The 23,342-nt window shown below is 44.8% G+C and overlaps 2 protein-coding genes across 4 annotated transcripts in view; one reads left to right on the top strand and one right to left on the bottom strand.

The window, feature by feature from the left end:
- Positions 1-13,987, bottom strand: part of ESR2 (estrogen receptor 2) — a 91,761-nt gene extending 77,774 nt beyond the window's left edge. For all 3 annotated transcript variants that reach the window (XM_068947329.1, XM_068947330.1, XM_068947331.1), the window contains exons 1-3: positions 13,850-13,987; positions 13,354-13,479; positions 4,308-4,457 (exon numbers count right to left, since the gene is read on the bottom strand). The gene's annotated coding sequence lies outside the window, so the exon portion shown is untranslated. The remainder of the gene's footprint in view (positions 1-4,307; positions 4,458-13,353; positions 13,480-13,849) is intronic.
- Positions 13,864-23,342, top strand: part of MTHFD1 (methylenetetrahydrofolate dehydrogenase, cyclohydrolase and formyltetrahydrofolate synthetase 1) — a 45,962-nt gene continuing 36,483 nt past the window's right edge. The window contains exons 1-2 of the mRNA XM_068947327.1: positions 13,864-14,217; positions 23,078-23,162. Coding sequence (XP_068803428.1) covers positions 14,177-14,217; positions 23,078-23,162 — 126 coding nt within the window. The 5' untranslated portion in view covers positions 13,864-14,176. The remainder of the gene's footprint in view (positions 14,218-23,077; positions 23,163-23,342) is intronic.

Genomic DNA, 23,342 nt, shown 5'->3' with positions numbered 1-23,342 from the left:
ACCCCTAGGAAAATGGCAGAGACAAAGCTGTGATGAAGGCAGGACTAATTAAACAAGAAACCATAGCACCTTGTTGATTAAAGACTCTAGCCTTGTCTTTCACTGATATAAATCTTGGGTCCAGATAGTGATACCCTTTCTTATCTTGAGCAGCATCTTCCTCAACAACCTGAATAGTCAGGGGAGGGAGGTACTACTGGGCTAATCAGGGTACCATAACCTACAAGATAACAGAGATTGGGGATGTTTGCAGCCAAAATAAGAAGAAAAGTTTGTTCTCCTCTTTTCCTCTCAAGCTTGAGTCAGCCTCTTATGCAAACGTAGCAACTGAGCAACAAACGAGATCTTCCATACCTGGAGGTAAACCAGTTAATATCTTGCTCAGATCCTGTATATAAATGAGAGTGCTACCCTCTGTCCCAACTTCCCCAGACACTGGAAGGAGGGTGCAAAGGTACTTCAATTAAAATAATTGCCTTCTGTGAAAGTACTAAGTGCTTCTCTTTCAAAAAGCATTCAACTTTGCTTTTCATAAATTGTGTTGTTCTCACGTTAAAAGCAAATGGAAAGTATTAAGCAACCTATCTTTTGGCTGTAAATGAGGAAACAATTTAACAATTTCTGTCATTCACGCTGCAGCCAGGAGAAGGCTCCTGTGCAGGTATAATACTCTGAAAGACCCTGTTATGCCGTAAGAAAAATTCAAATCAGTGGTGATCAATAATCAGTTTCCACTATCATCACTAGAACTAAACTTAACAGAAAACCCAGCTGATGATTTTTTTTTCTCTACTTCACCATGACTCTGAAGGATCCATGATCCTCAATTTATCATTACGCTATTTATCTTATACATCTCAACATGAAGGCAGCTCTTATGAACTCATCAGGGCTGAGTATTCTTTACCTGCTGTCTTGGTGGCCTTTCTGCAGTGAATGCAGGACCTTGCCCCCTGAGCAACAGGCCTGGCCCTGGGCTCTGCTCTCCCCTGTGTCAACCCCCTACCCAGCCTCTGGCTCCCTCCCAAGCCTGCTGGGCCTTCAGGGCTTCTCAGGGACAGCCTGAAACACCCTCTCCTGACTCCAAGTCCCCTGTCCCTGTTGTGATCGTGACCCAGCTCCAAGTCCCCTGTGCCACATCCCTCCCCCAGTTCCATCTCCTGGATGGACCCCTGGCTGTATGTTGTAGCTTGTCCCTAGGCCTGTCTTTGTTCCTGTCTCCTGGATGGGCTTTGGACACATGCTACAGCTTCATCTCTAGTGTTGTGCCTGGCTGTGTCTCCTTTGCTCCTGACGGGACTCTCCGGTTGGGCCCTGGCCCTGTTGATCCCTTGCTTTTCTGGGGCTGTTACTGAACCCTGTTACCAGCACCTGGCTCTGCCCACTGTGTTTGCACTTTGTGGGACTGTGCTCTGTTGGCGAGGACACTGTTTGCGGTGGGGTCACCCTTGGCTCCTGGCTCCCTTTCTTTAGGGAGCAGCCAGCTGTCACTGCTCCCTGACAGTGTCTCTCCAACTCCCCAAAAATGAAGCTTGTCTTACAGCTCTCTTTTATCCTGTCTTAGGAAGATGGAAGAGGATGAGTAAAATGAAAATATTTTGTTTCCTCTGTTAATAATACAGGTGTAATATATACATGAGTTTTTTTTTTTTTTTTAGTTCATCTGAAGGCAAGAATCTCTATGGTATGTACCCAGTTCTTTAGACCAGGCATAAAGCAAGGAGTCAAAGCAGTCTGAGCTAATTTTTAGCCAGTAGAATTGTGACTGAAATCTAAAAGATTAGGAATACTCAAAAAAAGAAAAAAAAATTCTTCAGCCTGACAAGCAGGAGCTCAGGGAGATACAGGCATATCCTGTTGTTTCACTGACTGTGTGAACTTCAGCTGTCTGCTTGAAAAGAGCCCTTTTCCACCAGATCAGACAAATACTTAGGTTTTGCAAAATAAGGCCATGAGCCTAACCTAATGCCACTACCAGCCGTACACTACACTGTCTTTCCTCCTCACTGTTCAGAAGAGGGTCACAGCCTATTTCTCTTCTCTGTTACAAGAGCTCCCCTTAGCGTCAAATGTACGACTAACAGCGCTAGCTGCACTATTTGTGCGCAGTGCATGGTTGTGTCCGGTCTTCCTGATTCTGGCATAAAACAGCCATATAGTCACTAAACTCAATGTACAAAGGACCACACAGGTAGCAGTGAAAATGCAGTACCTAAAGCAGTCAGACAGAAATGTCTGTAACCTGTTCCAGTTTTGCAACAGTTCCAGGAGTTTTAAGGAGAAACCCAAAGGCAGGTCACTTAGCAATAAAACCACTCTACAGTCTGGTTTCAGCCTCTTGATAACACTCCAGGCAGAGGGAGGCTGTTTCGTCTTCTACCACGTTGCATTTTATCAGGTTTATTCCAGGAATGGTTTTGGTACTGGGACAAATATCAGAACACAGCTAGATTTGCGCAGTTCTGGTTCAAGGCAATGAATACTGCAAATATTCATAGAACAGGTATGGGTGGCAGTTCTGTGCTTTGTTCACAGGCCTGTTAAATTCAGCTTAATGTTGTTTCCTTTTTCCTTTCCTGAATGGCATGGGGGACTTCTGATTTTTCCATTCCCCTAACAAAGCCAGAAGCGGCAACCGCGTTGCCACTTGCGGGATATGGTGCTGCTAAAAGTTCCTTGAAAAGCCGTTAATTTACAGGGAAGAGATTGACATAAGAGACCTCACCTTTGCTTTCTATAACTAACTAACTCTTTCCAACTAGAACCGAGAGCATGAAAAGGCTGGTACTGCTGCTAAGGCCGCAGGCAAAACATTGTCTGGCCTAGCAGGGGAGCACACGCTTCACCGGGAACTCTGCCACCTTCTGAGTGGCTTCAGCACGTGCTGTCAATGCTATTTGTCATGAGAGGGTGGAGGAAAAGGTTCAGTTAATACCCACTGCTCCCTACCCTCTTCACAGCTGGTAGCGAGAGTGCGACTTTTTACCAAGACAGTATTTCAGGATTATTTAAATACAGCTGTTGGGGTTTTGTGGAACAGCACTGAGGGACTGAGCTTGTGACATTCATCACATGCAGCTTGAAATGTCCCTTCTGCTCTGTGCTGATTTTCAGCTGGTGCTCATCTCCACAGACACTGGGTGGAATATCTGCTCTATCTGATGCAGAGTCATATTCAGATAGTCTAAAACCTATTTACATCTGAAGCGTTTGCTTTTGGCTGGCCCCTTGTGTTTCAGAGGGGCTCGGCCCACAGGGAGCAGTGTGCCTACAGACATAGCTGACAGCTAACCCAATATAGACCTCACAGGGTGAATCTTACAGGAGCTCTTTACAAAATGTGTATTTCTACAGTACTAAATAAAAAAGCACTGAGGTCTACTCTTGCTGTGGGAGAAGCATTCACTTTGGGCTTCTGCTATAATTGAAATGTACCTCACTACTTGAAAAAAAATGTACTGATTCTTCTTCATAGCAAATTAACAGCAAGAACAGAAATTTGCGTGCATTCAGAACAATTTTAAAAAGTTGTAAAAATCTTTAGCAACTTAATCTTCTGCCAATTCTTTATTTTCCTTGGCTGGCTGTTACTGTCTGTCTGGTTTTATGCCATAGGGTCAAGCACCCACATTGTGACGTTTGTATCATTGTACCATGGGTATTGCATCAACTGTGGTAACAGAAGACACTCATACGGTCATAAAGAAAATGGAAAAATTCCCACTGACTTCAGTGGACTTGGATTTCACACAGTATGTACCATTGCACCCCCGAAACAGGAACACCAGGGTCCTATACGGTTACACGTGCTATGGCACTGTGACACCAAAAAGCAAATGAGGGACTTCCTAGCCTGCAGTTTTGGGCAGGACCAGTCTGAATGGCAGTATGGATTTCAGCATCTTAATCCTGCCTTAAAGAAGTATTTGAGAGAGATTCATTTATGGGTACAGGACACAACTTTGTGACTTAAGAACTACGATGAGCAGGGTTTTACGTATGCCTTCCTGAAAATCCCTATTCCTTCCATCAGAAATGCTAGACCTCACTGGGCATTTGACATGAGAGTACAAAGTCTTTAGTAAATTCTTGGTTAAAAATTAATCAGGTTGGGCTGGTTTTAGTCTCTTTCCTTTCTGCTGACAGCAACCTCACTGTAACACAGCTCACCAAAAGAAAACAAACAATCCCCTAGACCTTTTTCAAAATATAGTGTTGAAAAAGTATAAAGTTTTAAAGAAGCAACTGCTAGAAACCTTTCCACAAAAAGAAAGGTAGTACTTATGTAGTCCTTATTACGTACTCACATAATTTGTTCATTCATCTCTGCAAGGCTGATGCAGAAGGCGTTTCCTCTGTTTAAGGACTTGCAAGCTCCACCTGACTTTTCGCCCTTGATGGCATTCAGGACATCTACTGCATTTAAGTACTTAAGGACCTGAGAAGACTGCCTGTGGCTGAAAAGCACAAAAGTTACTCTCAGCTGAGAGGCAAAGTTCTTGGTTAATAAAACAAGCTATGCTTTCCTAAACAGTCCAAACATACCTTCAAGTAGTGATAAGAGGAACAGCAACTTTCTAAGAATATGGTCTTGCAGTGGTCTTGCAAATTATTGTTTCGCTCGTTGGTTCCTAAATATGAGGTGTGTCTCAGGATGGAGACAAGCAAGAAAGGCAGACAGAGCAGAGTGCACAGTCCAGAAAAAGGAAGGGATTCAAGAAGGCAATAGCAGAGACAAGGAGGGAAAAAAGGAAACAATAATAAGGGAGATGGCACAACAGCAGAGAGGACAGCTGAACCTAGAGGCAGCAGGCCAGGGCTGAGAAGAAGACATTAGCCAGACCTGCCAAAACTAAGGTCAGGGACCATTGTTATAAAAGAGTTCATGATAGAAATGTCTCAGATATTCTCAGTCTATGTTTCTGGAGGGACCACAAATGCAATCAAATTCCTAATGTGCCGTAAAAGTCTTTGTGTAAGCAGTGTGCTAGGAAGCCCAGAGAAGAGTTCACCCTGTCTTCCTTAGAAAATATCAGATATGCATGGACACTTGAACTATGCCCACATCGTCCAATTCCCTCACACATTAATGCATTCTCCCTCAGACTCCAGCTATTGCACAATTGCAGGGAGCACTCTAAAAACAAGACACAGGTTCATGTGCCTATCTTTGTCTTTCCAACCTGGAGCATTCTGATTGACTAATGAAAGCGCATGCAGTAGCTAGCTGAGAGATCTGTTCCCATGAAAATCTGAAAAGGACTCCTGCCAATAAAGCTTTGAACAGTCTTAAGTTTAAAGAATGCTAAAGCCAAAGCTGGCAGTTATTACAGCAAACTAGTCTCACATCTTCCATTAAGCCCAGAGTATTCTTATCACTGCATCAACGGAAGATCACTCCCTCCTCATGAGCGTCATCTTTTGTGAGGCAGAGCTGTGTACCTCCAAGGAAAGAAACAGATGGGAGAATATTGCAATCACATCTGGAAAGGTGATATGGAGGAAGGTACTAAATCACTATAGCATCGCAAGCAAAAGACGGGTAGAGCAGCAAAGGCTTCTTTTTCTCCATCTGCAAGGCCTGACCCTTCGAATTCTTAAGTAATTTATGGGTACTCAGCATCATTGCAGATCCAGCCTGAGTGCAGCTCTCTGGTCTGTTAACATTTTTGCTTAAAATAAGGCCAGGCTATTTCTTTTTCTTAAAGAGTCGTAAGTCTCAGCATGCTTTGTGCATCTCCGTTGTACAGAAATGCTAGCTAGAAAACACATTTCAAATTAAACTCCTCTAAACTTGTCATTAATTTGAATATTCCAACCTGGAAATGTCCTCTCTTAAAAAGGCGTTAACAAGCAAATTTGCAAACAGCTTCATTTTTATGTCATCAAACATCAGCTTGTTTTTACACCTGCTTGTAAGTCACACTATCACCTGAAAGCATACCAGGAATTACCACTTACTGATTCTCCAAAGTTCCCTCAGTCTTCAGGGTTCTCCTAATTCTAGGAACAAGTTTGCATGTGTACATGTTGTCAGTGGTACACGTATGGGTAGTGCACTGAGTCCAGAGTCTTTTAACTATCGACACTATGTAACAACACCTGTATCCCAAATCAAAGGCATAAAATGAGGCAGTGAACCAGACAAATCTTTCCTCCTCCTCTCTGCTTGTGTGTAAGCTAGTGGTATCTGAGCCTCTTTACTCACTAGAATAGTCAAAGATAATTGAATACCAATCAATATGAATGTTAGAGAATTGTTACGCTCTGTCCTTTAAGAAAGAAATTCACTTTTTTATTTGCCTATGTGTCAGCCCCATTTCCAAATCCCTCAGTACTCTTCACGCTTTAGAAACCACCCTTCATGTGAAACTATAACGTTTCCCTGCCACGAGCGCTCGCGCTTGCTGGGCCTGAGTGAAGGAAGGACACCTTCCTGAGTGAAGGACACCATGTGAGCAGTCTCAAAATTAGATTTTCTTTCAAAAAATCCAAATGGCTTCGGAGTCCTGTGTGAAAACATTCCTGCCTGAGATGTCATCGTGCCCTGCTTCAGACCCCAGGACAACCAGGAAAGCAGCCTCTCTGTATTCCTCTGAAAGCACACAGGCTGCCTTCCTCATTCATCATGTAGGGTAAATGTTCCATCCTCCTGACTTGTAAAAATCATAGGAAATAAGAGGGATAGGTAATAAAACAGTCCACAAAGGGAGGGATCCAGTCCACTGGATCCTTCCACAAAGCTCAAGGCCCCGAATGGGTTCCTGTGGCAGCAGCTCAGACTATACTGCCTTTGCAGTGATATGGCATGATGATTGACATTAGTGCACATGCTCTGAGCCTTCCTGTGGCCTGGCCAAGCTTCAGTCACTGTCTCTTCCCTAGGGCTCCTGTGCAGAGTTCCTGAGCACAGGCTCGCCATAGCTCTGCACAGCAGTGGGGCTCCAAAGCAAAGCTATCGCGTGTGCAACCATTGTAACTGTGCTGGGGCCCACAAGCTGGAGATGCTGAAACACTTAGCTTCAAAATGGTGGGTAGAGGTGAGAGGGGCCCAGAGGGCCCTTAATGTGCTTTTTGCCAACTACAGCTGACACAGTCCACTGGACAAAACATTAGCCTGCCCTGCTGGATTATTTAAAGCTAATGGAAACAGGAGCAAAGGAGAGGCTATTACATGGCAGAAACTTTCTAATCAGATCACCAGCTGGTTTATGAATTGGAAAACACAGAGAGATAATAGCTCACAGTAGTAGACACAAGCAACCCTTGCTGCTCTTTCGAGAAATGTTTCTCCCACAGATGTATAAAACAGATACAATGGCTCTGTATACTTATGAGGTAAGTTACTACTTTTCTCCTCTGACCCAGTTGAGCATATGAGAGGCGACACACTCCTTAGCTCCAGGGCAAACATTAGCAACGTGTCTCTGAATCTGGTGGCTCTGCCTCATCTAGAAACCAAGCAGTTCATGTTTTAAAACATCAGACAAATCACACCGCTCTTAGGCAAAAGTGAAGGGCAAAAATGTGATCACTCGGACTGGAAGCTGACTAAGTTTTGGGATACAAGAGTTTGCAGTATAAGGCATGCGAGCCAGGAGATCTGCACACATATATAGGCTTTTGTCAAGACTGTTCCAGAAAAGGGTTTTTCTTCTGTTGTTAATGCTGTAAATGAGTGTGGAATAAGCTTACAGCAAGCTCTCTTATGTTGATACTGTTCAGGGTGAAAAAGAATGAGATACCTGAATTGTTTGTGCGCCCACCCCTTTTAAGCTCCTTTCAAGGTCTGCTCACAAGAAGGTGAAACTCACCTCCAAACACTGTGATTATGAGACCTTCAAGGAAAGGAGAATCTTTTTGCTTCATATGTGTGTGTCCATGCAGTTACATATACAGCGCCTCACAGAATGAAGGCCCAGTCCCTGACTGGGTTGGTAGCTGATACTGCAGTATAAATCATTAGTAATTAATATAAACTTTATTACTAGGGTATATGGAGTAATCAAATAGTATTACCCCTATTTACTCTAACCAGGCAGATCCCAGAAAGATGTTCACAAACCTGCTCCCACTATGGCTAAATTAATGTTTTCAAATGAATGCAAAAAATATTCAGAAAGACTCCATTTCTACGCTGACGACCTGAATATGACTGGCACCCAGAGCCTTTTATTTTACAGTGATCCAAGGACTTTCATGCCAATCCCTCTCCAGAGATACAACAGTGGTCTGTTTTTCCAGACCAGTCAAATTAGGCACCTTCCTTCTTCAATCTACTGTTCCTTATCACAAACAGCAGTCACCAAACAAGGACAATGGAAAATAAGTATGCATTGTTATTGCAAATGCTAAGAAATTAGAGACTGATTATGAAGAACCCCATCAAGGACATTACGAACAGCAGGACGAGGAAATATATCTGTATTTCAGAGACAGCAAAAAACACGTGCATCTCAAGTAGGGGAAAGAGTGATTCACTACAGCATGTGCACGGTACCTTACCAATCCTGTCTCCACTAAATCTAACCAACAGACTCACATGGCCAAAAGGTGTCTATGCAAAAGGTGAAGTGCACGAAGCTTCTGTGGGTTTGAAGAAAAAGTGAGACATTCTACATATTACATATTATAATGAAACGATTCATATCTCTCCTGAACCTCCCACAATAGAAGGCATGGTGTAATCCGTCCTGTTTGCCCCTAACTTTTCCCCGCTTCTCCCCACTTCTTCTACCCTGTCCATCTCAGAAATTCTCTCAGCTGTAAATGGTTGGAAACTAGTAATATCACATAAGTTTGCCCTGTTCTTACAGTCTTCCTTTCATATCTGCAGTTGGCCACCATCAGAGCCACGATCCTGAGCTGGAAAAAATGTTTTGTCTGACCTGGTAGTCAGTGTTATGATCTAGAGGCAACTGTTTAGAAAAAAAAGTGATGTTGTGGAATCAGGAATGCTTTAAGTAAAAGCATCTTACAGGCACAACTTCTTACACCTGCTGCATACTATAAACTCTGAGTGTACACCAATATCAAACACTGCTCAGTGTTTCAAACTAGATAATGAGACATGCACAAGTACTGCATCACCCAGATCTGAAGTGGGAAACTCCGTTTATCTGTGTTTACCTCCGAATGCTTCACTTGCTGAAATTACGGTCTGTGGGAAAGCTGGCTTCACGCCAGCCTTCGACTTCCCTTATCATCGACTTCTCAGGATCTGTCCAGCCTTCTCCTTTCTCTGCAGGACACTGCAGCAACAGAATTGTTGGGATCAGAGAATACCTTGTTCTCATCAGGAATAGCTAGCGCTTCCTTGTGGAGGAGGTTCTTGCAGAGGTAGCAGAGTGACGCTACCTTGCTCTGCCAAGAATGTCCGCTCTTCGGCTGGGAGAATTATCTGCGAGGTTGTGCATATTAAGTCGTAATAGACAGATTATCTTCTGGACATCTTCCTCCTACCTTCAGTCCTGAAACTCACCTTTCTCTCTGCCTATCCCTTGCATGTGTCTGTGTAGCAGCTACAATTGCTACATAGATAGAAAGGTGGAACTGGTATAGCAGTTACTTCTACAGAAAAGTAATATTAGGAATGTATTTTTCATAGTCTTCTTGCGAAATTCTGCTGTTGGAAAAAAGAAAGGGAAGTCCTATGTAGCCACAAGCCACTAAAAGTTATTAGCCATAAAAAATAAGGTGGAATTGGAAATGACAAGCCAGTTAATTTCAAGAACATTGCTTGTGTTTTTTATTTGGCTTTAGGCAATCACTTAATCTTTCTTTTTCAGCTACCTTATCTGGAAAACGTGGTAATACTTTACTCAGAAGGGGGCTTGGATAGTAAATTAGGCTGTTTGTTTACTGCATGGAGTGCCACAGCATGCTGTAGAAATATTAGGAATGGTTATTACGTGAGAGAGAGGACTACTTAGAAAATGATTTGTTTACTGTGAATAATCTCGTAACTCCAAAGAGTCAGGACAACCTAGGGCCCAAATTTACAAAGCGCTGTGGCAGTTCCCAAAGGAATCAAGTGCGACACAAAATTCTTCAAAGGGTTAACAAGACATCTTTCTTCTGCAAGGATTCCTGAGAGCTCAATGAGAAGCGTTGGAAGATTTCTGTATGAAGGTAAGGTGATGTATCTAAAGGAGGTTAGCTAAAAGAGCAACCAAAAAAAAAAGAAACAAAAAAAAAAAACAGCTCTACATCCCTGCCAGAGAAATCTACAATGTAAGTACCTGCTTTATAGCTAATCAATTCACTGTAGGTAAAACTACCTACAGTGGAAGTGATTTGACTTATCTAGCTGCCTTTGCATTGAAGTTGATGACAAGCATTCCAAGTCCCTGTTCTGCCAGTTCAGGCATAAGACCAGAAACCCTCAGCAGAAGGCATCAGTAGGTAGCCAGAGATCAAGCAGCACCTCAACTCAGGACAGCCATTTCTGCAGTGACTGTCTGGCAATACACTGCATCACCAACTTGCTACATTTTGTGAGGTATCCACTTAGAAGGAAGGGGAACCTGAGATAGCTCAACAAATCAGGGGATAATAATCCTTAGGAAACACTTTGTGACGGAACAAATGTTAGCTCACATTAGCTAATATTATATTAAACACAGCATAGCAATGAGGTCTATTTCAAAGGGTGTACACTGAGGTCAATCTCAAGCCTTGCATCAAAGTTCCGTCATCTGACCAAAGCGAGAGTTGACCAATAGCACGTTTTCAAATGTATCACTGTTACCCCACTACTAAGCTGTGTTCAACGTCACAGGAGGTAAGCTATGTTCTAACCTATTCTAACATTGAGTAACTTCATTCATTTAACCAATCCTGCTTTGCTCAGTGTGACATCTCCGAGCTGGAAAGGTTCCCCAGAAGTGTTTGAAGAATCAAAGTCTAATACTGTTTTTCTGAAGCATGCTCTAGCAAATAGACTTTCTCCAAATCTTTTTTCTTACCCAGGTTCATGAAGCTAATTACTTTTCTGTTCCTCCTCCTTTATTGGAAGTGAGCAAGCTGGGATAGAAAGATGCCCTGTCCTAACTGTTCTACTTGGTGGGTAAAGCACACTCTAACGTTCTTCCTTAGTTTGCTGATAAAAGGTCAGTTCCTCAGAACAAATTGCACCTTCTGGGGCTCTGTGCAATCACAGGCTCAGCTGTTAGCTCACCAGTAACAGAGAGTCTTTCTGGCGTGGATTCTGCAGGCTTCATGGTTTTTTTAAAGAGCAACCTTCATGACTTTTGACATGTTAGGTAAGAGGGGGGTGGATGTAAAGGTAAACAGTCATACTGTGGGAGCTGCAAACCCAAGGATGCCTGGGAGGTGAGGGAAGTAGAACAACTGTCCTGGGGCAGCGCTCAGAGCAGAGACATCTCAGAAATCCTGCAGCTTCACGTTCCCCTGAAGCGGCTGCTTTTATCCTTCTTCATCCTAACAAACAGCCTTTAGAGGATAAGTCTGCTTTGGTACAACACAGACCACTCAGAGCTCTCCGTTCTTATCATGGCATTAGGTTTTTGGTTTTTTCCTCACCCTTTTGTGTTAACATGGTCAAAAGAAGTGTATTCAAAGCATAAAACAGTGATCATCGCTCTCGACTTTTTACATATTTTCACAACATTTGTCTCCTTTGCCACTGTGCTTCCTTGCGATTTCCTTTACATGATAGTAGCCCCAAATTTTCTGCTGCCATTTATGAGCTGGATACAGCTTTGACATGAATTGAGCAGAGGGGTCTGTTCAGCCATTTCTCATCACCCAATCCCTCTTCCATGGGGAGGGTCCCATCCCATTCCTAGTATTTTGACCTCAGGATGACAATCAAGATTAAACATTAAAGAAGGTGTTCTTACATAAAGGCATGACACCCACAACTTCTGAGCAGCAATCTGAGCTTTCGTGCCTGACTAATGAGAAAATTTAGGAATACAAAAGATATTTCTCCTATGATAAAAAGCAGTTTAGTAAGTCTGATTTTCTGGCATAAGCATTTAAAATTCATTCCCAAAAATGAGTCTGGCTTAAAAATCATGAAATAAGAAAAAGAAGTTGTTTAGGGTTATTTTTACTTCCCTTCTCATTTTTTAGACAATACATTCAGGTCATTTTCAAAATTTTATCTGCCACCGTGAGAGCTAAAAAATTACCTTTTTATCTAAAATTTCTCCTGAACACATTTTTTCAAGAGCTGGAACACTGAGAAAACTAGCATATGCTATAAGACTCACAAACACACGCACACACAAATCATGCAAGCTAGCCACTCTGGGTAGGAAACCAGAGCTCCTGATGGCACCAGCTTCTGCTCACTGTGCAAATCAGGTCATCCGAACGAGATGGATTTCTTCTTTTTCTTCTCCTGCCTGATATTTTTGCACTGTAAGTGTCAAATCTTGGTTGGCAAAGCTTGTTTTTGTAAGCTGTTGCTGTCCTGAACCAAAGGAGTGTGTCTTCTGAATTCTTCTAAAAACATAGGTTTTTTTCCCCCGAAAGTTCATTCAGGGCTCAGATAAAGGCAACAGCAAAAACAAACGAAGCACAGAATTTTAAGCAGCCTAGGAAAAAAATCCCTTCTCTCAGTTAATTGTCTAATCTCAGTTTTAAGTGTATAATTTTACAACTGTTGGAATGCTCCGGGAAATAAAGGGAATATATAATGAAAGAAGTTCTTTCTAGCTTTTTCTATTTAGCATATAAAAGCTCCAAAATGCAAAATTTTACCTCTTTTCCATGTCACTTTTAAAGAGAAATTTCTAACCTCTGGTCTTATAATTGCAACATATTGTTAACTTAAGATGCTTTGACTGCTCAACAGACAGCGAGTTCTCTCCTCGCTAAAATGAAAGCTGGGGGGGGGGGGGGGAGGAAGGCAAAAGAGCCATAGCTATGGAAGGACGGAAATCAAAGGAGAAAAGCCTTACCCTCAGACAAGTTTTGAACTATGTATGGATTTTATTCCCCTCCTAGAATCCCAGACAAGCAATCCTAAAGCTTCTGTGGCTGAAGGACCCATACGTGTATCTCAGAGCTTTGTGTCCCAGAGGGAGCCTGAGAGGCTTGTACTTCTCCCTTCTCAAAACCTGACAGTTCCCAAACCCACTTGTGAAATGATTACCTTGCAGCAGGACTGAATGAACTTCCTTTTTCCAAGCCCTATATGAAGCAAAAATCTAAGTTACGGGGGGGCACTTTGCGAGTTCCCTGTCCCTGACCTTGTTAGCCGGGGTTTCTTGCATACTGGCCCCTTCTCTGACCGTGTGCTAGATCTTAGTGGTAAAAACTGATGGGCTCCTCAACTTCTCTGGGTCCTGACTTCACTTTGCCTGGGCAAGCCTGCCTCACCTGTGACATGTGACTGCTTTTCGCGTCTCCAGCTCTGGCTTGACCATCACCACACGTTTGCTGTGTGCTTGAGAAAACCACTGAAAGTTCATTCTCTCAGCAAGGTCCTAAAATGTCTGTACTAACCTGCAGAATAAGGAAAAGCACTGGTTATAGAAGTAACAGCAGGCATGGAGAAGCACACACATCTGAGCAGCCAGCTGGATGGGTAACTACATGTTCCTCGGTCCCAAGGGGATAACTTACTGCAGGCACGTCCCTCGGAAGAGGCCACTGGGAGCTCATTTCTACCACCCGCAAAGACCTCACTGAACCTTAGGGCCAAAACCCCCCTCTCCGCTACCCTCTTTCTGTGCCGATTAGACGAGCTGGGTGACCTTCTGCCGGACAAACGCGTTGAAACGCCCGAGCGGAGGCAGAGGCTGCTTTTCCACCCTCCCCGCTCCTCTCACAGCGCCTGCGGCCCCCACGTCCCGCCCAGGCCCCTTCTCCTCACAGCAGGGGCGCGCAGCGCGGCGCGGCCGCCATTTCGCGGCGCCTCAGAGCCCGCGCTCCTCAGCCCAGCGGCGGGAGGCGGCCGGGCCGGCGCCTCACGGCGGCGGGGCGAGGAAGGGAGGAGAAGGGGGAAGGGAAGAGGAAAGGAAGGGGAAGGGGAGGGGAAGGGGCACGGCACGGCACGGCGGTACTGCCGCCCCGCGGGCGGTGCTTGCGCGGCCGCGCCGAAAGTTGGTGGCCACGTGGGGCGCGGAGTAGGGCCGCGGCGGGGCCAGCGCTGCCCGCAGTCGCTCCGGGATCCCCGCCGCGCTCGGCCGTCGCCCTCACCATGGCCCCCGCCGAGATCCTCAGCGGCAAGATAGTCTCCGCGTACGTAGCGGGGCGACGGGCTGCGAGAGCCGCCGCAGCGCCCCGGGGAGGGGAGGGAGAGGCCGGGGCTGCCCTCGCCGCCAGCGTGCGGAGGGAGTTTTCCCTTCTCCTTCGGGAGAGCGGTGCTTGTGGAGGAAACCCGTGTGTCAGGGAGAAGGAGCCGCCCGGAGGCGCCGGTTGCCCCGGGTCGGGGCCGGGGGTCCCGGGCGCTGGCCGCGGAGGGGGCCGCGGAGGCCTCGGCCGAGGGTGTGCGCTGCGGTCAGCGCGGGCTGCCTGGCGGGGAGCGGTGGGTGTTATTAAGCAGCCTAGAGAGAAGCAGTAGTGTTCTTGAGGATCTTCAGGAATGTTTGAAACGCTGTCACGCCGGCCCCGAAGAAGCTCGGCCTATCTCGTCCGCTTGGTTTTCTGTGGCACCCGGCAGCCCCCGCCCCGGGGAAGGCCTTGGGGTGGCTCAGCATCCTCCTGGGCGCGGAGGTGGGCGCCTGCATGGATGATGGCCTGCGGCGAGGTGAAACGGCGAAGTGATTTCTAGCCTTAGGTATTTGTGCAGCGCTTTAAGGATCCTTTATGGGCAGGAGTCGGGAACTTGTTTCGATAGGTCTCTGTTTTCATATTATGCAAGCGTGGGTCACACCTTTTTGAATCAAGATAAGTTAATCCGCGGACAATGTTTAAAACATGGACAATGTTAAGGAGGGCTTGCTTTTAGGCGTTGCTGAGAACAACACATCTACCCCCGACTGACAGCGGAGCATTCCTAAAAACTAGGCCTAAACTGTTTGGAATCTGAATATCCGTGATTAAAGGCTGCTCACGTGTTTTTTCACCCTGTAATTGTTGAGCCAATTACTAGAATGATGGCTTGGGTACTTCCGTCTCTGGCTTGTGTGCTTCGTCTCTGGCTTGTGTGCTTCGTTGGACCATCGTGCTTCTGGGAAGTCTTGAAGCCAGTGAATCCTGCCTGCCCTGTGTCTGGTACTGGTAGAGCTTAGTGATTTGCCTTCTGCAGATTTGCTTCTTCTGGCATAGAAATTGCTCTTGAAGTGCAGTAGGCACTCGCAAGGTACATGTTATTGCAATTTTAGCCTGGCTAGAAATCAGGAAAGGTAGCAACTTAGGTAGGATGAGTATGTTTTATAGATAGCCTGAGCATTCACTGTAAAACTTCTAGCTTCCTTGGCAGTATGGTGTTTTGTCTTTTTTTTTTTTTTCTCAACATTTATAGATACAATGGGGAGATATTTCACTTCTGCTGCTGCTTATTTTCTAAATTACGTTAGCAACTGTCTTCAGAGATTAGGACTTTTGTGATGTGCCAATACCTGGGAAAAGGCACATGCTTTTAGTACGTGCATAGAGGAGAAAGGATTATGTCATTTCCAATGAAATGTTGAAGTGTTTGCCTGAAACATATCTCAGAGGCATCCAGTCCTGAAGACCATAAGAAATGGAAAAATAGTTGCAACTGTACAACTGTTGTTCTTCAGTTTATTTATTCCTACTATGGTTATGTCCAGTATAGCAAAATCATAGTGTGCTCTACAAAAACTGGGCCTTAAGTATTTCTTCTTTTTGCCAGTAGAGTACGTCAAGGAGGTATGAGGAAAGGGACTATATACCCTGCAGATATCTTTTTCTTCCAGATCCTCTAGAGAAATAGTGATCCAGAGAACTCTTACTGTCCAGAATGCACCCACAGGCCAAGAGTCTGTCAATAGAAAAAATGATAGGCGTGTGGTTTTTCTAGGAATTTTCAACTGAATTGTCTGTTATAAAGAGGATATTCCTGACTTCATAGTCAACTGAATGGCTTATTCAGTGACTATCTTGTAGAGTATTTTTGTCTGTTACTTTATCCTCTAACCAAATAAAAGGGGTTGTTTGCAAGTCGGTCGTATATTATCAGGTGAGGTGAATCTATCAGCAGTGTACCAGCTGCAAAATTCTAGGTTTCTCTGTGTATTTTAAATGAGAACTGGTAAGTATTGTGTATTGTCTTCTCCTGCCACCAAGCACCTCTTCCACAAAGAGAGGTGAAGGAAGTTCCTAATTCGGAGTCATGACAGTTATTAAAAAAAAAAAAAAATCAGGTAGATACTGACATACTTATTTTTGTGAAACGTATTTAAAGAGAGGGAAAAATTGTGTGTGTGTCTGTGTATGACAGAGAGAAAGAGAGAAGAAGAGAAGCAGAGAGAGAGAGAGAGTGTGCTTCCTTGTTCCTGTGTAGCAGACCCCTACATAAGGGAAATAAGGAAAACTCGCTGAGAACATAAGGCTAGTTTGTACATAGAAAGTCTTGAAGGGCTCAGAAAAGGTCCAAAGAAAATCATCGTATTCAGTTTTTCTTTGTTTGTTTGCTTTTTTAAGTATTACCTGGGAGATTAGTGAATATGGTTGTAAGCTGTGCATGGGGAGGACAGCATGCAGGACGGCAGGCCACTATTGTGTGTGCAGGATTTTGATGTTTAAGTTAATGCGTCTCTTGCTAAGGCCGTTTCTTTCAGTAGAAACAGCCTCTAATACCTGAACAGTCTGCAAAAGGTACTGAGAGCTGGGTAGTTATCTCTGAGTGACTTTTCACAATATCTCTGAGTAGCTTTTCAGTAATTCAGCCTTCGATTTTGCTGCAAGTACAATTTTCCTCATGAGCAAATGAGTTGCAAAGGATGAGTTATTGTGTAACAGTACAGTAAATAATGAATTAATCCAAATGAGAAGGACAGTGCTTTAAGTGTACAGAACGTGGAGGGTTAGGAGAAATGAACATGCAGTATGCTCAAACTTCTTTATTTATGATAAAACCTCTCTGTTTCTGTATCTGAAATAGATGCTCAGAGCAAAGCTTCGGAGTAGCTCTTTCTTGCAGCTTAGGTCCGCTGCAGTGAGCAGTGTGTTCAGTCATTTCCCCAAAAGCAGCCTAGGTTTAGAAAACGCCCCATGCACTGAAAGCTTTGGGTTTGGCTTGAATTGGTGAATAGCACCAGGAATGGATCAGCAGTCCTGGTCTGGATTAGTGGCTGATAAATGGTGATGGCAGGGAGAACTCTGAACACGCCACCCGGCCCTGAGGGGTAGGTCACCTAGTGCTTGCTTTGAGGTAAAAGAAGTACTAGATGAAGTGATGGCCAGGCTAAACTTATAATTGGAGGTAACAGTGCAGTAGAGACAACACCTAGCTTTTTCAGAGTGGGATTGAACAGTTTTATGGAGCTGCTTTGGAAACTCAAACTGAGCCTAGTGTGAACTGAAAAATCTCCCATATTTGTGAGATATGGCTTTCTAGATCCTACCTAGAAGGTTTCAGGCATGCATCAAAGATACCACGCTTTGGATTTATTAAGCTAATGTGAATTGCGTGGTGCAGTACAGTCCTATGCCACTGAGCAGCCCCAGATATGAGCAAGAACCCATTGTATCAGATGCTGTACAAGCACAAAATAAAAAAAAAAAAAGGACCCTGCTCCAAAGCGGTGACAAGCTTAAAAATAAAACAAACTTCTAGTAGGCAGCTGCGCCCCAGTGCTATGATCTCTGCACATCAGAGAGATGGTTACATGGAAAGGGAGAGTCCTTAGTGTTGCAGCCATTATGCAGTTGCCACCTTCAAGGAGTTATGCAGTTGCCACCTCCAACCATTTTGGCTCTACCCTCAGTTTCTGCTTATTCTCCCAATTCAACTTTGAATATTTTTCTAAACCAAAAAAAAAGTTTGTTGTGCGTAATAAAGGTACAGCTTAAGCTGGGTGCCTCCACAGAAGGACCTTGCCCACAAGTTCTTGCTTGTATTGATCCCCTTATAACCCAATCGCAACCTCCCCCCCCCCCCCCAATCATAGTCTAATCCCTATTAACCAATCCTGCAACTTCTCTTATTCATTTCCTTGTGGTCCATTCGTGCTTTCTGTTGCTGGCAGGGGGTTCTTTAGGTTACCTCTGTGACACTTATCTGCAGTCATTACAACGTTCCCTGTTCTGTAAAAACAGGCTCCAGCTGGCCTTGACTGTGGCCACTAGTACTTTGGTTACTAGTGCCAAGTGTTAATACTCTTGCTCTTTTCTTCTTCTGTTAGGGAAAGTACGTGTAGGGGACTGCCATTTTAGAGGCAGGAAAGAAGAAAATCTTACCTCCAGTTTTGTCAACAAAAACCATCGTAGATAAGGAGTATGGTCTCAAGTACTTGCAGCCACACAAACATGGTTTGGGTCCTCATCTATTTCTGTTACCCTTGTCCCGTGATTAAATCATGTAGTTGTTGGATGTTGTATCTAGTAGCCTTGGGGTTCTGATTGGTGTGATTTGCGTTGCAGCATGGGTGTCCACCACCAGCTGATGGTGTTACAATGGGTTTGGGGCAAACCCTTCTGTGTAAGTGTTAAAGACTCTGCTTTGCATGAATTTTTAAAACTCCATTGTTCTTTTGGCAGCCAGCCACATTTGAGAGGTTCCTCAAATGCTGCCTATCTCTTCCCTTATGGATTATAGCTTCCTCAGGTCAGCTGTTTTGTGGCCTTTCCTGGTCGACTGTTCTGCATGTGGTATAAAAACCTGTATTTTAAAAATAAAAAGCATCTTCATATATTTTTCCTGAGGAGTGGCCATGCAAGTATTTGAGCTGACACAACCACGAGAGTGGTTAAAACCCTTGGGAGTGGAGGAGCGGTAGAACGAAGCAGATGCTTCTCTTGGGAGATAACGACAGTGTGAGAAGGTCATGCAGTGGTGGTGGTACCTGAGATAAGAGGTCAGGAGACTTGTCAACTGATTCCAGCTCTGTCATCTGAACAGTGTCTTCCTTCAAATGGAGCCGTCTATTGAATTACAAGCAGCATCTGGGTAGACTTTATCAAAGCGTTTCCATCCCAGCGACACACTGTTGGGGCGGCCAATCTGTGAATCCCCCCAGAAGAGGCTCCTGTGAACTGATCTTGAGTTACAGAGTAACTGTTGATTCCGATTCTTCTCTGTTCTTTGGGCTCCCAGCAGGTTGTTTTGTGGCACACTGGCTTGCGGCATGGAAAGAGTAATCATGCTTATACGGGTTCTTTACAGTTTTTGAAGATTAAGCAGTTGCTATGCTAGTTAGGACATGGTGCCATGGTGGTTTGCAGAAAGGGAAGCTTGTCTCTCCAAGTGGCAAAAAAGTGAGCAAGGGGCAGTGCTGCAGCCTATAGGGAGAAACGGCCATAGGAGCACAAGAGATACCTGTAACAGACGCCACTGAGCGTGTACTTTGGCAGGTCATGACCTGGAGCTCAGTGAGGAACTCCAGCTGCTCTCTCAAACCAGCTGTTCAGTGCTCCGAAGGCTTCAGGCTGCAGAAGCCTGGATGAGGACATTAGGAAATCAGACTGCATGTTTCATCGTCCCCTAGCTGTGGTGCAAGTGGTGTCATTCCCCAAAAGCAAGTGTGCCTGAGGGACAGCAGCCGTGACCAAGGTGGTGGAGGGCCTAGGGAGAACCCTTCAGCTTACACGGCCGTTTCTGGAGGGCTGCAGCAGAAGTGCTTCTGATGCATGCGCTGCCATGTTTGGGGTTGTATAGTGAACTGTCCAGGAGGTCAGCCTCTGCCACCTGAAAGGACAGAGGTGTCAAGTTTTAACCCGAAGTCCTCTGGCGGATACCGTAATCTAGAGTTGATAAATGCATGGGCTGCAATAGTGAGATGTGTGTTTGAGGAAGAAAAGTGTACCCTGTCAGGGCGGGAGGCTGCAAAAGAAACACCTGAACTACCTCTGAAGCGTTTGTTGGAAGACTGTGATCCAGGAGAGGAGGCCAAACCCTCCTCTTCGGAGGCAGACATCTTCTGGAGCATCATTGTCTCTAAAGGAAGCTTTTGTTCACTCATATGTGAACAGTATTCTCACACAGCTGGGCTTTATTATCCCTGGAAGGTACGGAAACGTAGCCGGGTGTTGTCCTCAGTTTGGGGATGTATATACCCGCACCCCAACCATCCGAGCCATTGCATGCACAGAATCCCATTGGAATGGCAGGAAGGTCTGCTTGCAGAGGTACAGGGATGGATACAGGATGTTCCTCCCTCCGCTTACAGCAGAGCTGGAGGAAGGTGATCCATCCTGTCCTAGGAAGATCACTTAATGAAATTAAATTCAGCTGACTGCTGCAGTTTAGGGAGAAAGAGGCCAGCGGACTCTTTAATCTTTGGAGCTGGCTTTTTCCTTGTATGCTCGGAGCTGTGTGCTGTCCTTAACCTGGATGGACCCTGGACCCTTGTTTGCAGTGTGAGCTTGTTTGTGGAACAGCGCATGCGGGCAGGAAGGGGCTTACTGTCAGAAGGAACACTTTTGGAGGAACGACCATGTGCAATGAATTGCAGATTTGTGCTTGAAAAGTAAAAGTGTCTCATGTTGATAATAAAAATGCTGTTAATAATTTATATGAATTCTTAGTCTTTCTGAAGACTTAGAAGCCACAATCTTATTTTGCAAACCATATCACTAAATAGCTGCTAGCTTGCAAATATTATTTTGTAATAATGTTTATCACTCTGCAGAGTTAAAATAAGTATTTTTTCCTTTTTTTTAAACTGAATTTTCTTTCAAACTTCTGTGTCTGTGGCTTTTCTTGTAACTAGAGAGCAGTGGTAATTAATTAACGCTAGATGGCCTTCTAACAAATGATTTCTGCCTTCAGGGCTATGAAAGCGGATCAGCGCTGGCAGCATCACTTTTTTTTGTGTTGGTTACCTTCCTTCTGTAGCTGAAGTGGAAATGAGCTAGTGCCTAATTACAGAAAATTACAGCAATATAATATGTGAGCAGTCATGGCTGCTGGGGGTAAAAGCATATCGTAGCCCTGCTTCACAGGGGAGAGAGGGGAAGTTAGATCCTCAGGTCTCCTCCACAGAGGAGACCAGATTAAAAGTAAAACCCAGATCTGAGACCCTTTCCAGCTGACTGTCCCTTATGAGAGCTTTATTACGCCATGAATCATGATACATTTGGTATTTATTTGCATTTCTTTTTGTTTGCACTTCAGAGGCCAGCGCGCTTTGCCTCATTGCCTCCACTGCAAACAATTTGCCTCATTGCCTCCACTCCACAGTTACCGGTGGCTGTTCTCAGAAATAACTCCATCAAGGAGCTGGCCCACAGCACCTGCTTAGAGGCTGCACAGTGGGTTTCTGATACTGCTTGCAGTGACTGTGTTGTTATTATGGGCTGCTTAGGACTTTGGGCTGTATCATGTCAGCAGCAGTAGTGTTAGTGCCTTCCCTAGGGGCTTACAACTGGAGCGCAGGGAGCGGTAGTAGGGTTTTTTTTTGCACCCAGCAGATGAACTTTTGCCACTTCAGCATGAAGAACTGATAGGACAAGGCTGGTCAGTTCAAAAAACAGTGTCGTAGAAAGTCAGTTTTATTGTCAAGTCTTACAGAGGTGATAGCTAAAGGAAGCCTAGGAACTATTTCTGCAGAAAGATGAAAAGCAACCTCTTTTATCAAAGCTTCTTGTTAAGAGATTTGAACAGCTAGGCCAGAAGCAGACACCTAGAAATACTCTGAGCCAGTACCTCAGATGCAGTTGGGCTCTGACCGTGTGATTTGGGATGCAGCGGGAGAAATGTGTGATTTGGGCCACAGCATGGGATGTAGCAGGAGGCTGGGTGGTTCCCCTGAGAGGCGAGCGAGAACAGCCTTGGGGCTGCTTCCGGCTGGGCCAGATGCGACTGTCCCCTGGGAACACTGCAGCTGGGTTGCAACAGAGCAACTGCTGTTCCCAGTTCCCTTTCGTCTTGCCTCTGGCATTTCTGATGATTTGGAGCTTAGAAGTTTCAGGATGGAATTGGCTTGCCTGGCTATTTATCATCCTGAATTTCCCCTAAATGGTAGGAATTGCAGTCTCCCAGGCGAAATCAACTGCTTTCTCTACTCTGGTAACCAACTGGCACCAACAGCATCTTCTCCAGTCTGGGAAGTCTTGTTCCACTTGGGAGGTAGCAGACCTCGTGGTTACTGTTTTGAAGGTAGACGAGCACAAGGAGACCATTGATTAACCTCTATTAATTGCTGAATCCTCTTGTGCTCCCTTCTTGAAGCTGTATTTCAATAACTGTGTCTTTACATGTGTCTTCACTGAAGGGTTAACATGAGCTGTGTACCAAGGTTTACCTCATTTTTGTCACTTCTTCACTTCTCCTCTCTCCTGTTCTCCTTTGTGTTCAGATGGAAAAATCTTTGCCTTGTTTGGAAGCACTCAAGCCAGGACGTTGTCCCTCACGCATGCTGGCAAGTGCAGAAGCAGACTGGAGGCAGGGTGACTGTAGGACTGCGGCCCAGTCCTACAGCCCAGTCCTAACCCAGCGAGGTTAAACCAAGAAGACAGGAAGTGGAAACAAACAGTATTGGCCAAATGTAGCAATGATGTATCCTTGGGAACCTCCTGTTTAGCCATTTCCTAGAGTTTTGCCATTGTAGGTTCATTGTCCTTTGCCAGGACAGCACGTATGGCAATGTTGTGACTGGTGCCTGTGGCAGATGGGTGGACTTGATACAGTGTATACAGAAAGGTGATTCACTTTTGAGTAGAGAGTTTGAAGTCCCAGGAATTTCCGTGCCGTATTTTGTGGAGAAGCACAAAGTGGACCTTTTAAAAAAAATAAAAAATAAAAAAAAAGTACATAGTTTGGATAACACTTCCATAGTGTCTTAGTGATTTATGGGCATTCATCTTATTTGGGGATCTCTGGGACTTGTGTACTCAAGACATAAGCTTGCATTTGCCAGTCTGCCTGTATGTAGACTTTTCAACTCCTGATTTACCACTGTGTGAGAACTGAGACCCTTGGCTAACGTCTACCTTGTTTTTGTTTTTTTTTTCCTCTCTCCTCCCTCTCCAGACAAGTGAGAGAAAAACTAAAGAAGCAAGTTGCTGAGATGAGGGAGAGATTCCCTGGCTTCAGACCAGGACTCGCAATTCTGCAGGTATTATTTTCTTTAGTAACTACAAAACATCTGTGTCACTTTGCAGTAGTAAGTGGGCAGCTGATCAGCTTCACCAAGACTGCTTAGCAAAATGGTAATGCTTTATAATGAACAAGAGTGCTGAGTTCCATGTGGGATGTTGACGCAGCTCTGTGACGTCTTTTTGCCCGTTACTGGGGC

This window comes from Struthio camelus, chromosome 5 (assembly GCF_040807025.1).
Source record: "Struthio camelus isolate bStrCam1 chromosome 5, bStrCam1.hap1, whole genome shotgun sequence".
In the NCBI taxonomy this organism is placed as follows: Eukaryota; Metazoa; Chordata; class Aves; order Struthioniformes; family Struthionidae; genus Struthio; species Struthio camelus.
The sequence above is the reverse complement of the archived record's forward strand: the minus strand, read 5'-3'. Positions and strand labels throughout refer to the sequence as shown.